The sequence below is a fragment of the Dromiciops gliroides genome, chromosome 4, assembly GCF_019393635.1.
Source record: "Dromiciops gliroides isolate mDroGli1 chromosome 4, mDroGli1.pri, whole genome shotgun sequence".
NCBI classification, from domain to species: domain Eukaryota; kingdom Metazoa; phylum Chordata; class Mammalia; order Microbiotheria; family Microbiotheriidae; genus Dromiciops; species Dromiciops gliroides.
In genome coordinates, this window is record NC_057864.1 from 145833816 (window position 1) to 145850664 (window position 16849).

Here is a 16849-nt window from a genome sequence, read left to right on the forward strand (position 1 = left end):
TAAATCTTCTTGTAGCGTTTTGACAAGTCTTCCTTTATAGATTATCTCTCTTCCGTTACATTTTTTTTTTTAGTGAGGCAATTGGGGTTAAGTGACTTGCCCAGAGTCACACAGCTAGTAAGTATAAAGTGTCTAAGGCCGGATTTGAACTCAGGTACTCCTGACTCCAGGGCTGGTGTTCTGTCCACTGTGCCACCTAGCTGCCCCTCTTCCATTACCTTTTGAGTCTCTTCCTACCTGTCTGACTGCTCCTACTTAGACTCATTATCCATATTATATTACCCACCTTAGGGTGAACACCGAGGCCCTGAACTGAGCCTTCTTCTGTTTTCTTCATACTCTTTCACTGCATGACCTCATCACCTCCCATGTGTCCATTTATTATCTTAATCATATAGATGATTCCTAAATCTATATATTCAGTCTAGTCTCTCTCCAGAGCTCCAAGTGTACCTTAATTGATAATTAATTAACTTTTTAATTAATGGGTATTCTAGTACTTATTAATTATTTCAAACTGGTAGTCATGCAGGTATCTTAAACTCAACATATCCAAAACAGAATTTCTTATATTTCTCCCCAAACCTCTAAACTTCTCCCCAATCCCCTCTTTCTGTAGTGTACCCATTAGAGCATAAGCTTTATGAGGGCAGGGACTCCTTTTGCTTTTGTCTTTGTATTCCCAGAACATAAAACATAATAGGCATTTAACAAATCCTCACCGAATGATTATTAATTACAATAATAACTATTTAGATAGCACTTTAAGGTTTTCATTGTTCTTTCCATGTGTATTATCACATTTGATCAATATGAAGTCCTTGATCAAAGGTATTATTCCCATTTCCCAGATGATAAAACTGAAGTTGACTGAAGCAAAATAAATTGCCTAGGATCAGATGGCTATTAAGTGCTGGCAGTGGGATTTAAACTTTTGTCTTCCTGACATCAATTTTATTAGTATCCACTATACCATTCTGAATCTCAATAATAACAATAGACAAAAAGTGAAATCTGAGATTCCATGTGGGCTATAAAGAAAGAAGGATGCAACTGTGGACCATTTTGCTTTATAATATCTTTTTTCATCACTTTGGATGTCTATAGCTTTAGTTCCATACATTTTTCAAATTTTAACTGAATTAATTTTAATTTGTATTTTTCACTTATATGGTCATCCCACAGTGGATATTCTATCTTGGTTGCCAATGAAGACAAATACATGTCTATGCCCACGCAGCCTTTTTTGTAATGACAGGGAACTACCTCAGCTATTTACAAAGTAGATAAGAAGCCCAGATTGCAGCTGACCAGAGTTCTTATTGTTTATTTCTCTCATTCTAAGTAATCTCCTTAATAATATTCATAATTACTAGTATTTATATGGGGTGCCTAGGTGGCACATTGCACTGATAGAGTGCTAGGCCTGGAGTTAGGAAGACTCATCTTGAGTTCAAATCTGGCCTCAGACACTTACTAGCTGTGTGACCCTGGACAAGTCACTTTACCCTGTTTGCCTCAGTTTCCTCTTCTGTAAAATGAGCTGGGGAAGGAAATGACAAACCACTCTAGTATCTTTGCCAAAAAACAATAACTCTCAAATGGGATCACAAAGAGATATGACTGAAAAATCACTGATCACAGACACACTCAGCATTGATTAGCACATCCTGTGTTCCTGGCACTGTGCTTAGTGCTTTACAAATATTTTATCTCATTTTTTTTCTCACAAAAAATCCTAGAAGGTTGGTATTATTATGTTTTCTCAATTTACAGATGAAAAATTGAGGCAAATAGAGGTTAAGCGATTTGCCCAAGATCACACTGCTGGTAAGTACCTGAGATTAGATTTAAAGTCATATCTTCTTGACTTGAGACGCAGAGCTCTATCTAGTGTACCACCTAGCTGCTGCTTCATTGATATACAGTTAATCCTCAAGATTCATAAGTTTAACTTTCCCAACTTCAAGCATTCTCGTGATTTTATTAGTAACATTTTCACTTTTGTATTAGAAATCACGCACATTCTAGGCTATATGCAGTAGAGAAAAAAAGATCAAAAGTTTGTGGAGTAGCCGGTTTCCTACTAGTTGCTTCACCGGTCTTGTTCACTCCATCATTGGGACAGCTAGGTGACACAGTGGATAGAGCACTGGCACTGAAGTTGAGAGGACCTGAATTCAAATCTCACCTCAGACACATACTAGCTGTGTGACCCCGGGCAAGTCACAACCCCAATTGCCTTAAACATATGGTGCCATCTTGAGTCCTCCTGATAACATATGTTGCCACTGGACCCAGATGGCTCCTGAGGAGAAAGTGAGGCTAGTGACTTTGCACAGCCCTTCTTCACTTAAATCCAATTTAGTACAAGTCATGATATCACCCTGATGTCTCAGAAAACATTAAGCAAAAATTTAGACATAAGTACAATCAAAAATATATCCACCTGCATTCAGATTTATAAAGATCTTGGAGACTAGTCCAATCTCTTCCCACTTCTCCACCTCCTCCCCACAGTCTATATCTAGATGTTTTGGTATATGGAGTAGCTGGATATATAGAATAGAGACTGAAGGACTGAAGTGAAAATGAGTAGCAGATGGGCAATTTTTTGTTTGAGGATAAAAGCATCCGGAGTAATAGTGTGGTAGGTAGAGAATCACCTGAGGAGTCAAGAAGACAGGGAGGTCTGGGCTCCAGTCCTCTGTGCCTTTTACACACACTATCTTTGTGACCCTAGACAAGCCATCTAATCTTGCATTGTTCCCAGGCAACAGTCTAAGCCCAGATATACCATAAGAGTTTGCAATTTGTATCAGTGAAAGACATTTCCTTAGTGGCAGCTCTATGTAGGCATTAAATCACTGGTCTGGACCCAAAACCAAAACAAATCAAAAACATTTACATAGATATGAGGGTGGGAGGTGCTGATCCCAGGAAGAAGAGTGTTGTGATTCTGGCTCAAGATTGCAGGTTCAGTTTTGGGATGGAAAAGAACTATATTTTAATCATGGTTACATATCTTTCTCCACTTTAGGTGATAAGTTCTTTGGAACCAGGGTCTGGATGATAACTGCATTTATATTCCTTGGACCCAGCAGAGTGACTTGTTTGTAATGGGTGTTAATAACAATTAATCAATAAAAATGATTAATTTTAGAATTGAGGTAGGTGCATAGCACTTAAGAAAAAATAAAAAAGTGGTCAGGGATTTTTTTTTTAGTGAGGCAATTGGGGTTAAGTGACTTGCCCAGGGTCACACAGCTAGTAAGTGTTAAGTGTCTGAGGCCAAATTTGAACTCAGGTCCTCCTGACTCCAGGGCCAGTGCTCTATCCACTGCGCCACCTAGCTGCCCTGGTCAGGGAATTTTAATGGGCTGTGTCCAGGGAATCCCAGATCCATCAGGGTTCAGGTACACTTAATTTGAAGGCAAATAGAATATATCTGAGATGTAAGGATCCTTTGGCCTTACCATCCATACTCTTGCTATATCTTTAGGATTTCTGGGCCTTTCCATGAATCCTAAAGGCATCTTTTTCTTTATGAGTTATTTCCCCTAATTAGAGTATGAACTCCTTAGGAGCAAAGATCATTTCACATTTCTTATTTGTAACTGAGCACTTGGTACAGTGCTTGGCACATATTTGTTGTTCTCTTTCCTTTGAAGAGGGCCAATGACTTCCAGGGTGATGTTTTGACTTACACAAATTGGATTTAAGTGAGGCAGAGTTGTATAAAGTCATAAGTCTCACTCTCTCTTCCAGAGTCACTGAAGTCCAGTGGCAGAACAAACTAGGATGCAAAATGGATGACCTTTGATGTCTGTCCCTCTATGCACTCCATAGAGCCTGTTTTAGATCCCTTCATGGCCATTGGAATAAATCATTCTCATCCATCCACTTTATCAGGAAAACTTTTTTCATGCTTGGGGTAGATATCTCCCTAAGTGACTGATGAATTTGGGACCTGTCAATTATCCTCAGTCTGGTTTATCTATTCGGCCAAGACTGTTTCACTGAGGTATGGTCTGCACACATTGTACAGCATCTTGGAGCCACAGGTCAGAGTTGGGTGACAGGTGGACACCAAAGGTGGAGGAGAAGCCCTCACACCAGAGGTGCTAGTCCTCCCTGAACACTCTGTGCACCCAGATGGGCACATATTAAGTATGGAATAAATGAACCTTGGTGAACCTTAGTAATTGAGAGAAAGAGAAAGTTCATTTCTGGGAATGGGGGCAGGGAAAATCAGGAAAGGACAGGGACATGAAAGGTCAGGATTAGAGTTTCTTTGAGAGAATCTGCTGACTTCAAAAAAGGAATTCTTAGAAGAGAGACTGTTAGCACTCTACTCTAAATAAGTTGAGTAACATGAGAGATTATGTCCCTATAAATTACCTTATCTATATATAGTTTGTATATATCATATCTTATATATACTTTCAAAGTATCAAAACATATCATTTGCATCCTCACACTAGAACAAAAATAGTCATGTACTTGAATGGACCTTGCATGTGCAATAAAAATAGTGGGAAGAAAAAGAGGGAAAGAATGGGTATGAATTTCTGGGAGTCTTTCTTTGGAGAAGAAATACATTCTTTCCTCCAGCTTGCTTAGGAGCTCCAAAATGTGGCAGTAGAAAATTACCTGGGCCAACTTGGAGTAGAAATACCTCTGGGGGTGCTTTCTGTTTGGGGGCTTCCCAAGAGGTGTCTATCTCATCTCAGAGACTTTCAGATCCTCTCACCAATCCTACTAGGTGGACTGGCAAATGAGATAATAATATAAGGCCTTCTGAAAACTCTCAAGTGTTAGCCAGTCAGTGATGATGAGGATGATGATGGGATGGTGGTGATGATGTATTAGTTCCATTGTGGAGTTGAGCCACATACATACATACACACATACACACATACATGCATATATGTATACACACATATACATATATATACATATATAGAGAAAGGCATGCCTATGTAGGCATGCATATATAGGTATATATGTATATATATGTATGTATACATACATATGTCTATGTCTATGTTTATATCTATGTCTACATCTTTTTTAAATTTAAATTTAATTTTTTTAATTTATGGAACAAAAGTTATAGAGTCCAAAGTGACAAAAAAGATGTTATAAAGCAAAATGGTCCACATCCTCCTTTCTTTATAGTCCACATGTAATCTCAGATTTCACTTTTTGTCTATTGTTATTATTGAGATTCAGCAGGGTATAGTGGATACTCTTTCTGTCTCTATCTCTGTCTCTATCTCTGTCTCTATCTCTATCTCTATCTCTATCTCTATCTCTATCTCTATCTCTATCTCTATCTCTATCTCTATCTCTATCTCTGTCTCTGTCTCTGTCTCTGTCTCTATCTCTATCTCTATCTCTATCTCTGTCTCTGTCTCTGTCTCTGTCTCTGTCTCTATCTCTATCTCTATCTCTATCTCTATCTCTATCTCTATAGGCATGTATATATATGGCTTTAGAACATTCTCCCCATACAGCTCAGTTCAAACAGACACACTTGAAGGAATCATATTTTGCTCTGGAACAGTCCTGGATAACTGTTTCCAAAATGGAAAGGGTCTACTTTTGGTGCAGTGTTGCTAGGGGCCATTGAAGGGCAGCCAAGAGCCAGGGCCAGGTGGGTGACATTTAATGCTGGGCTTAATTGAGTCTATCTGGGGCCATTTTTGGAGGTGTGGGAAGAAGTTCTGATAGGGACAGTTAGGTGCTGCAGTGGGTGGATTGTTATACTTGGGGGTCTGAAATATCTGGGCTTGAATCCTAGCTCTGATGCTTAATAGTTGTGTGATCCTGGTCACTTCCTTTTTCTTAGCCTCATGTTCCTCATCAGTAAAAGGGGGATGATAATAACAGCACCTACCTCCCAGGGTTGTTGTGAAGATCAAATGAGATAACATATAGAGGGCTATATAAATGATAGCTATGATGATAATGATGATGACTGATGATGCCGATGATCGATGGTGATGATGATATTGTCCCCAAAAGCCAAAAAATGGTATAGAGAGATAACCTATAGGGACAAAGCAAGAGTTTAAACTACTTGAAGATACTGGGGCATGAGGTGGCTAGTAAACACTATTGAATATCTTATTTAGTTTTCCGGTCTATAATCTTTCCCTCTATAGACCCTCCATCATACTAATGGAAAAGTAATTTTTCTGATGTACAAGCACTTTTCTGATCACAGACTTTCAATGGTGGCTCCTCATGACCTACCAAATAAAACACAAAACCTTTAGCTTGCATTCAAGGCTTTACACAATCTCTAAAATACATTTTCTTGCTTTACTTCCCTCTATTATCCTTCATACACTCCACAATATAACCATACTGAATGCCTTGTGGTTTCTCTAGTCTCATTCTTTACTTTTTTTTGTCTCCATATATTTGAACACCCAATGCCCCAGACCTAGAAAGGACTGTCTTCATCTCTGCCTGTTTAAAGCCATCTCTTCCTCTTCCTTTAAGGCCCAGCTCATGTGCAAATCTCTGTAAAGCCTTCCCTGGGCCCTCTAAATAGAAATAATACCTCCCTTGTGAAATCCCTCTGCCATTTCTCCTATGCACACAGTGGCCATATTACTCAGAGTACTTTGTCTAGACCTCTCCTTTGTCCTTATCCTCATTTTTCCTTGTATTGTAATCATGGTTTTTAAAAATTTTATTTTATTTTTAAATTATGGAATCATGCCCTAAGGGTTATTAAACTAAATATGTCCTTTGACCTGGCAATATCACTACTTTGTCTATATCCAGAGATGATTGGGAAAAAGGGAAAAGAACCTATATGTTCTAAAATGTCTATAGCAGCTTTCTTTGTGGTGGCAAAGAGCTATGTTTTGATCATGGTTACATGTTTTTCTCCACTTTAGGTGATAAGTTCTTTGGAATCAGGGTCTGGATGATAACTGCATTTATATCCCTTTAACCCAGCATAGTGACTTTCATGTAATGGATGTCAATGACAATCGAGCAATAAAAATTACTAAGTCCCTACTATGTGCCAGGCACTCTGCTAAATGACTGGAGACACCAAAAGTCACACAGAGCAAGATATATATGAGATAAATAAGGGATAATTAACAGAGAAAGGCACTAGAATTAAGAGGGATTGAAGAGTTTGCTCAATAATTGAATATCATAATTCAACTTGCATTATATGAATTTGTGTCCAAGTCTCTTTCTTTATTCAATCAACCAACCAACAAGCATTTATTAAGTGCACTCTAGCCTATTTGTAGAGTATAAGCCTTAGGACAAGGATTATATCATTTTATCTCTGTATTCCCAATACATTTGGCAGCACCCTACACATAGCAGGTGTTTCACAAATGTTTGATTTGGATTGAATCCAACCACCAGTTTAAGAAGCCCAAGATCTAAGCCACGAAGAGAAGGGTAGAAAATTAAAGTTAGTGACAGGCAGTCTGAGCTGGGGTCTAAGTTCCAAGCAAAGGTGACAATGGCCAATAGTCCTCTAGGTCCTAGAGAACAGAGGGGAAATTAGCCAAGGCAAATTGTTTTCCCACAGCTGGAACTGAATTCCTTCTTTTTTGGAAATGCCTGCTGGTTGTGTGAGGTCTTTCTTTTGGTAAGATATATAGATATAAACACCTGGACTTTTATACAGGTAAGGCTAGGTAGAGATTGGTCCTGTGGTTTTGGTGGAGCAGGGAACTTCTTGGTGAGGATCTTTCCTCAACAAGTACACTTTGTTTTCAATTCATAGTTTTAATTGTCAAGAGCCATGAAAAGATAAAAGATTTACCCAGGGTCACACATGCAGAGGTGGTGCATGAGTACAGTTCTTCTGGCTCTGTAGCTAGCTCTCTATCTAGTACTGCCTCTCTGAGCTACATACCACATAACCAAAATGAGTGGCTAAATCACTGTGTCTCTAACACTTAGGGTTTGGGGGATCTTGCACTGATCTTTTCATTACCCATGTTCCATGAATGCTGGGTCAGCAATGCTATTTGCCACCCTCTTTCTCCTTATTTCCCTTGCTTAATAGTTCTATCATGGTATCCCTGGGGTGCATATCAGGAAAATTCCTCTCTCTCTCTCTCTCCTCTGCCTTCTGCTGCAGTGAGTTCTACCTGGCAGGAAAACTGAACTACACAGAGCATCTTGGAATGGGATTTTCCCCTTCTCAACCATTTGAACAGAGAAATCCTTTATTTCCCCTTACTTCTCGCAGCCCAGAGCATTGGAAAATCCTTTTAGCTTATTTTCCTGATGCCCACCCATTAGATAAAGACATGTCAGTTTCTGTGGGAGGTAGAGTTTTCCCTCCCTTGTCAGCTATTTACTGTTGGTTTACCAGAGTGCTTTGCTAATTTGCAGATCTGAACATACACATGCCCTTCAGCCTGAAGGAAGAAGGGAAGAAGGGAAAGGTCCAGGTAGTAGACATCATGTTGAGATCAGGGTAGTGTTGTAACAATGGAGGCTGATGGAGGCTGGAATTACAGTGTGGCTAGACTGAAGGGATTTGGCAGATAATATCAGGTAAGCAAGAGGGAACAGACCAGTATGGTAGGTAGTGGTATGCTGGGGTAAGCTTTGAGGAGGACGGTGAAAGTATCAGCCAGAGTTAAACAGCAGAGATCAAGCACTTAGGTAAAGAGACTGGGAAAAGCATTCTCTGGGGGCCCAGCAACAAGGTTTAGTCACAATTAGCCAGTTAGTCAAACATTTATTGAGTTCCTACTATGCATCATGCACTGTGCTAAGTGCTGAGAATACAAAAAAGGGGGCAAAAGACAGTCCTTGTCCTCAAAGAGCTCACAATATAATGGAATAAGGATAAAGGAAGCCAGGCCACTGATTCTAACAAGGACCAGCATAAAGAATAAAACAAGATCTTTTAGCTTTCATACTTTCTCGTAAAGATTAGAATTGATCTCAGAGTGTAAGAAGCCCTGTGATCACAAACAGAGGCAAGCAGATATGCTTAGCTAGAGTAGGGAAGTAGAAGCCCAGGGAACTGCACAATTTGTAATTGATTCTACTGGAAATAGAGAATAAATCTGCTGCTTGTTAATCCATAAGCCAATTACAAAACACCTTTCTTCCTACCACTACAATAGGGGTTATAAAAGATACAGAAAAAAGAAGTAAGGCAATTTCCCTGCCCTTAAGAGGCTTACCATCAGTTTGAGGAGAGAGACTTGTGAAATAATTAGAAAATCAATCAGTTACTGCATTATGTGACCATGTAAGTGTAATAGAAGTCTGAAGAAAGGAGAGAGCTTTGCAACAAAGTGATTATTAGCTTTAGATGAAACACTACATTTAGGATCAAATGTGATCATAACATTTGTTCAATAAAAAGTAAAATTCTGTGATAGGTTGCTTGCAGGAGTAACATCCATGGAACCAAATTCATTTCAAAGCAACAGACATTTAAGTACTTACTTGTGTACAAGGGCAGTGTGGTAGAGTGAACACTGAACCAGCCTTTCCATCAGGAAGACCTGGCTTCCAGCCCCTCTACTGACTCATATTGGCTACAGGACACTGGGCAAATTATCTAACCTCAGTGCCCTCAGGCAACTCACTAATATAGTAATTTGTAGACAGTTGCAGATCTGCATTGGTATAAGGGATTTCCTCAAGGAAAGATTCCTATACCAATTACAGAGGCAGGTGATGGCTCAGTATTTAGAATACTGGGCTTGATATCAGGAAGATCTGAGTTCAAATCCTGTCTCAGACACTAATAGCTGTGTAACCTTGGACAAGTCACTTAACCTGTTTGTATCAGTTTCCTTATCTGTAGAACAGGGACAATTAATAGTACCTTCCTCCCAGGATTGTTGTGAGGATCAAATGAGGCAACATTTGTAAAAATGCCTAGTAGAGTAACTGCCACATAGCAGATGCTATAATAAATGTTTGTTCCCCTTCCCAATGAAATCACAGGACTGGACCATCCCCTTTCAATACTTCTCTCCCTCTGTTCCCCAAAGTACAAGACACAAAGTCAGGAACTATGGACAAACAAGGCAAAAATGAAATAGTCTCTGCACTCAAGGAGCCTATATTTTATATGAAGAAAAAGAAATTTGTCTGTTTCCTCTTACCTAGGCATATTTTCTAAGACCATAGAGGAAATAAAACAACTCTCTGAATCTAGGGGATTGACACCTTTGAATCCTAATACCCAACTCTTCTTAAGTAAATGCAATGGAAAAGATGCTGGGCTGGGAACCAGAAGATCTGTGTTCTAATCAGTCGGGCAGTCAATAAACCTCTACTATAAAGTACCTACTATGTTCCTGGAACTGTGCTAAGTGCTAAAGATTAAAAGAAAGGTAAAAACCAAGGAATTCCCAGGCTAATGGGGGAGACAATATGCAAACATCTGAACAATAATGAGGTCCCTTCCTGTTCAGAAAGTCTATTGATCTATGAAAGTCTCTAAAGGATGTATATGGTCTCAATTTTAATGATGTTTGGCTGTATCATTCTCTAATGACAATATACTTCATGCCTGTACCATTCCCTAAAGATAATGTGCTTCATGCCTTGAGGAAGTTGTGCCATTTTTTTCTTCAGCTGGTTCAGAATGATTTCTCAAATAATCAGCTACTCTGATTCCTCTGTGCTCTCCACTATGGTAGTAGTTTCTATAATGAAGAAGGCTGGAAGACATCCAGGCCTGTTTATTCTGGGTGACTCTTGTGTATGACTATTTAAAAGTTCCCATGTATGGCAAAAGTGCCCTAAGTTCCATTTAGTTTTTGTCTTTTTTGGTTTTGTTTTTGCTCCAAGCTAAAGAATTAGAAAAGGGTCCTTTGTTCCTAATTTCAAAAAGGCCACCTTAAGTAACATGAAGATAAATTCTGTTCAAAGCCTTCCCAAATGAGCAAATCTCTGTCAGAGAGAGGCCCCATGAAATGCAGGAGCTGCCTTCACACCTATGCATTTGAGGCACTCTTCTTGCTGTCTTATAGGTGGGCTCAGAAACAACATCACAGGGCCCTTTTCCCAGCTGGAGAAGCTGAGGAAGTCTAAGCAATGAGCTGATCTATCTAAGAACACCACGTATGGCAGAAGTACATCTAATACCCTCACCTAGCTTTTCCTCTTGGCTTGAGGACAGGCTCTATTTTTCTAGATCACATTGCTTTCCCATTTGCTTTGCTAAAAAAAAAATAGTAACAATATCCATGTCTCAGTGTTCAGGTCCATCTCTGTAGGTGCTGAAATTGAGAGTACAAAATGATTATCCTATATTTCACTTCACCACAGTTTTGACTGAGAAAAATCTTTTGAATAATAGAAAATCAGTTCAGAGGCCTGAGAAACAGATTTATTGTCTCTAACTAAAATGATGGACCAGGCATCCAAACACACACACACACACACACACACAGACACACACACACACACACACTCACCCAAACCCAGTAAAAATAAGAACCTTTGAGGTATCTGTTGTAAATGCAATCTCCCTAATGGGTTTGGCTTTCCTACTTCTGAGTTTAGGATGTTTTATACTTTAAAAAAGCAAACAAATAGACCTTTGATTTCATTGGAATAAGGAACTTCTGATGAGGAGACTATTTTCACCCATTCTCTGCAACTTATAGTCTTAGAGAATTCCTTAGCACACAGGAGTGGTTAAGTGACTTGACTAGGATCATACAGGCAGTATTTGTCAAAGGTGGGGCTCCCACTCGGTTCTTCCTAACCAAGGGCCATATCTCCATCCATTATGCCATAATGTCTACCATGATGAAAAAACTCTGCTTTCTCTGTATTTTACTTATGTCCTTTGAATTGATTTAAGGGATAGGTAATAACTTTGAAAGCCCTAGACATCTGGGGTCCTTTCTGCTTTGCATAAACGGAAAAGGGAGACCAGGCAGAGATCAGTTTCTATAGCAGGTTTTGTAATTTTCTTTTTCCATTTACTATTGAAATGCAAGAGCATCTGCATCTGAAAAATCCACTGGAAGATGAAGTTAAGTCAACTTTGAAGGGATGGGGGAGGGGAAATGTCATTGAAGAACACTTCCTTAGAGTTTTAATCTGACTTTAATTGGTTTACTTGTCCCTAATACTTTCTTGCATGACCCACAAGTCAATTCTGCTCCCTTCTTTCACAATCTCAATCTTTCTAATGAATTGCAAAGAGACTCAGACTTCCCAGAATTTGGGAGATTTGGTCTATTTCTTTTGATTTCCCTTTGCCAGTCAGATTCCTGGTCCAACAGGGCATGCTATTGGCACGAATAGCTAGTATTTGCAGTGGGGTGAAAACCTCTCAATTGCTAAGTGCCCCTACTTTAGGTAGAAAAACAGCATGAAACATACATAACAACAGCGTCCCATCGGCATGAAGAAGAGACTATATTTCACATGAGATTTGATTTTCAAAAATAATTCTTGGGATTTTTTTATGTCTAAACTCAAGCTCTGGATAACTAGCACTGCAAAGCCCAACGAGTGCCTCTCCGAGCAACCAATTAGAGCAACCCCCAATCAAAGGCAGAACAAACTAGTACATTTTCGGACACTGTTCTTTATGACAGAAACTTGATCAATAGCTTTGTCCTTCTCTGTCTTTGCAATTAATATGACTGAATAGGATTTATCACTCTCATCATCATCGTTATTTATTTATTTATTTTTCAGAAACCTGGTTCAGCCATTGTTACTTCTGCAGTTAATTTCTGGAAAAGGAAGATAAAATATATAGATCTAAATCATAATATCTCTTCACAGCTTGTCAGGGGAAAAATCTTTCCCCTGCTGTGTACATTTACAAATGCCCTTGGCTGTGACAGAAGTATAAACAATAACCTGAGACAATATTTTTACAGAGAGCAATGATAAACCTCCCTACCTGATGCTCCATTCAGATTGGAGAGTTCTTTCTTCATCCCTGCTAACTGTGATTTGTCAGCAATAGTTAGGCAACCCTGTACTCTTTCTGTACTCTGCCAAACAAGAAGGAAAAAAAAAACCAACAACAACAGAAATCCTTGACATCTATATTTAAGGATTGCGCCCTGCAGAAGCAGCGGAGCTTCTGATTCTAATTACTACGCCTGGGATGACTACAAGGTGGAAAACAGCATATTGCTTGGCTGCAGCTCACCAAAGTAGCACACCGGGAGTACATTTCTATGGTTGGGATCCCTTTCCCACAATCTCTACTGCAGGGCAAATTCTTCTGGCGTGCAAGGCTGCATTCTAATTAGTCTTATGCATTAGGAAAGGGGAGCTCTCGTCATTTTTTAAAGGGGGGAAATATTACTCTTGTTCTTGGGATTGGGAGAAGAAAGCTGGCAGAGTTTCCAAAAGAGCCCTTTTCTCCCGAGAATGGCACAGACGGAGGGAGCGAGTGGCAACCGGCTTAATCATTCTCAGGGAAAGGTGGTGAGTGGAGCTGCAAAGGGGAAATTCACTGGCGTGGGGGAAGGTAGAGCCGAGCTGGCAGGAAATCAAAGTTTAGTTTGAGGGGTTGTTCGGGGGAGGCAGGGAGAACCCTGTCCAATTCTGATGATGAGGTTAAAAATAAGCTCACTTGTTAGAGAAGGGGCTACAGGAATGAGTGGGAGGGAGAGAGAGATCGGGCTGGATTGCATTTGGAAAATTATGCAGTACTTTCAATGATCCCGAGCTGTTTGCTACTGCTAAAGTGCATTCCTTTTACACCAGGATCCTTACAATGATGTTTACGGCTGTGAATCTCAGAAGAATCGAAATTACAAGGGACCCAAGGTGAGATGAAAAAAGGCACAGTGGGAATGAATCGTTCTTCTTGTTCAGTCGCATTGGAATCTTTGTGACCTCATTTGTGGCTTTCTTGGCAAAGATACTGGAGTGGTTTGGTATTTCTTTCTCCAGCCCATTTTCCAGATGAGGAAACTGAGGCAAATTGGGTTGAGTGCCTTGCCCAGAGTCACACAATAAGTGTCTGAAGCCAGATTTGAAATCATGAAGATGAGTCTTCCTGATTCCAGGAACTCTATCCACTGTGCCACCTAGCTGCCCAGGGTATGAGTAGGGGTATTCATGTTACCAAGTATGACGCATATGAGATGTGATTTAATAAAAAAATGGGGGGACACATATAGCCCAAAGTAGTGTATCATGTCATGATCTAGTCCAACATCAAGACTAAGAAAACCAAAGCAATGGAATGTTACCTTGCCCCTTTCTCTGTCCCCCCCCCCAAAGTATAAAAAGAATAAGAGGAAGCTTTTTAGTCCATTTCGTAGAACACTCTTTGTGGGCTTATGGAAAAAAAAACATGGACAAGAAATCCATAGGATGAGGTTTTGCAACAAGAATAATATCTATTTCCTACAATTAATGACAACATTGATCCATTAAAAACGCAAGGACAAAGTTGTTGATAGATGTCACCATGTCAAACATTTATAATTTCCATACACCAAAAAATCTTTCGAACTATAGAGGACTAGCAGAGGAGATAAAAAAAAATCATATAGGAACGAAATGAGATACATATCATCTATCTTGTCCTGTCTACTCCTCAGTGTACAGAAGATGCTTTCTGCAAGCCTACAGAGTTTACATGCCAGAACTCTTTTTCAAATACCTAAAAAACTCAGTTGTTTGATCCTATGCAATAATAGTCTGTAGAACATTCAATATAAAAGAATAATAGCAGGATAGCAACTTTTCCCAGGTCCATTTCTATCTAAAATTCATTAAAAAGATGAGCAAGTAATAATTATATTATTTACTAACATTTATATAATAAAATAGTTAACATTTATATTGTGTTTTAAGGTTTACAAAATTCTCTTCATATGTCCATTCAGCAGATGAAGAAATGGAGAGTCAAATAGGTCAAATGAGCTGCCCAATCTTACATAGCTAGTAAATATCTGAGGTGATTTTCATCAATGGAGGGAACCCTCATTTTGATGAAGTCATATATCTATCATATATGAAGGTGGAAGGGGCAATAAAAGTTTTGGTGAGTAATGTTTTCCTCTATTGTAAGGCAGGATTTATTCCTAGGAACAAATCAAGATTACTTAATCTCTAGGTGATGAAGGTGACCTGCTTCCAAGTCCAGATTGCAATCAGTCCAAACACAATTTCCTGATTCATCATTCTCTCTCACCTTCCTCTACAACCCCCACCACTCATCCTTGTGTTCAAACTTAGTATAAGTTTGGTTTCAAGTAAAAGTATTAGTATAAGTATAGCTTTTAGTATTCTCAATTAGATCAATATATCACCATCCCTTGATGTCTCATTAATCCTCTCTATCCTGGTCAAAGTGGGCTTTTGGGGGGGGTTCTTTTCAGTTTTTGGTCCTTCCTTTTTTTTCTTCCCTTCCTCCCATCCTCCTTCCCTCCCTCACTCTCTCCCTCTTTTCTTCCTTTCATTCCTTCCTTCCTTCCTCCCTTCCTCTCTCTCTCTCTCCCTCCCTTCCTCCCTCCCTCCCTTCCTCCCTCCCTCCCTTCCTTTCTTCTTCCCTCCCTCAGTATAGAGCAATGTGGTTAGGATAAGATAGAATTCTGTTGGTGTAAAGAAGAGCTGGGAAATGATTCAGCAATAGGGGTATTCCTTTTAAAAAATACTGGGCAGCCTAGGAAGTAGAGTTTTACATCTATAAAGAGTAAACAGTGGTTACAGTTGGAAACCAAAGGACATTCTTCAGATGTGTGCATTATGGAATGGAGTGCTGTTCAGCAGTCAACACTTTCTGATTCGGCACTTAGTGCGGAGCACTGGGTTTGGCACCGTGGAGAGACAGAAACAGAATACAGAAAACTTTCAATAGTCACAGTTTGTTGTTTGCAGTTTTGCAGATTCATGGTATGCAGCGCCAACTCACAGTCTCTTTCCTTATGGGGCAACGATGCTTTGGCATTGAATTTTCATAATGATATTTTCACATTCTATAAATTACAGAATTTCAGCAAATTAATCATGAAATTAATAGAAAAGTAAATGATAGTGCCACAAACTGGTGAGAGGCTAAGCAAGAGAAAAAAAAAAGTGTTTATATTATGAGAGACTGCATGGGATAGTGCATAGAGAGCTGGTCTTCAAGGAAGCCAGGATTCAACTTCATCTCTGGCACATACTGACTATGACCTTGGACAAGTCACTTAGCTTTTCAATGCTTTAGGCAACTAAGGCTGTAAGTACAGAGAAGTAGCCAACATGCATTAGTAGGCAGAGTTTCCTGATCTGGGAGTTCCTTAATCCAAAGAAATCAAAGGACCAGTTCTTATTCTTCATTCAACTGGAGGATCTTTGAGGGCCAAGACTATCTTTTTCCTTGTATTTCTATCCCCAATGCTTAGTTAGCTTGGCGCTTGGCATAGTAAGTACTTGATTAAATGATTGCTGCTTTGCCTTATCTATCCTTGCTTACATTATAATATTTGTCAATCTGTATATATTACTATAGATATAGATATAAATACATATGCACAGTCTACAGAATTAATACATTTTCCTAAGGAAAAAATAACTAAAGCTAAACCCCATGATTATTGAGTATCTTCTTTTACACAATCTCTGGTCTCTGAGGTCACATATATAAGAGTAATTTGTCAACAACAATCTATAATGACAAAACCAATTATAACTTTATAGCTACAGATATAGGCATTGAAGGGAAGCTAAAATAAATTAAGTGGCCAGAGCTTGGGTGCATTTAATCAAGGAAAGCTTCAAGGAGGAAGTATGTCTTAAGTAGTCATGAGGAAAATTAAGGCTGTCATTTGGGGATGAGGAAGGGATGATTGAGGGAGGTGAGGAGAGACACTTAAAGCATGAATAAAGATCTAGA

General features: G+C 39.3%; 1 protein-coding gene across 3 annotated transcripts in view; it reads right to left on the minus strand.

Annotated features, from left to right (window-relative positions):
• SLC35F3 (solute carrier family 35 member F3) overlaps nucleotides 1-16849 on the minus strand; it is a 553895-nt gene that overhangs the window by 261402 nt on the left and 275644 nt on the right. The window contains exon 1 of one of the 3 annotated variants that reach the window (XM_043963776.1): nucleotides 12905-13089. The exons of the other annotated variants lie outside the window; for them this stretch is intronic. Within the exon in view, the coding sequence (XP_043819711.1) occupies nucleotides 12905-12941 (37 nt within the window). The 5' untranslated portion in view covers nucleotides 12942-13089. Of the gene's footprint in view, nucleotides 1-12904; nucleotides 13090-16849 lie in introns of those variants that run through there. 3 annotated transcript variants of the gene reach the window in all.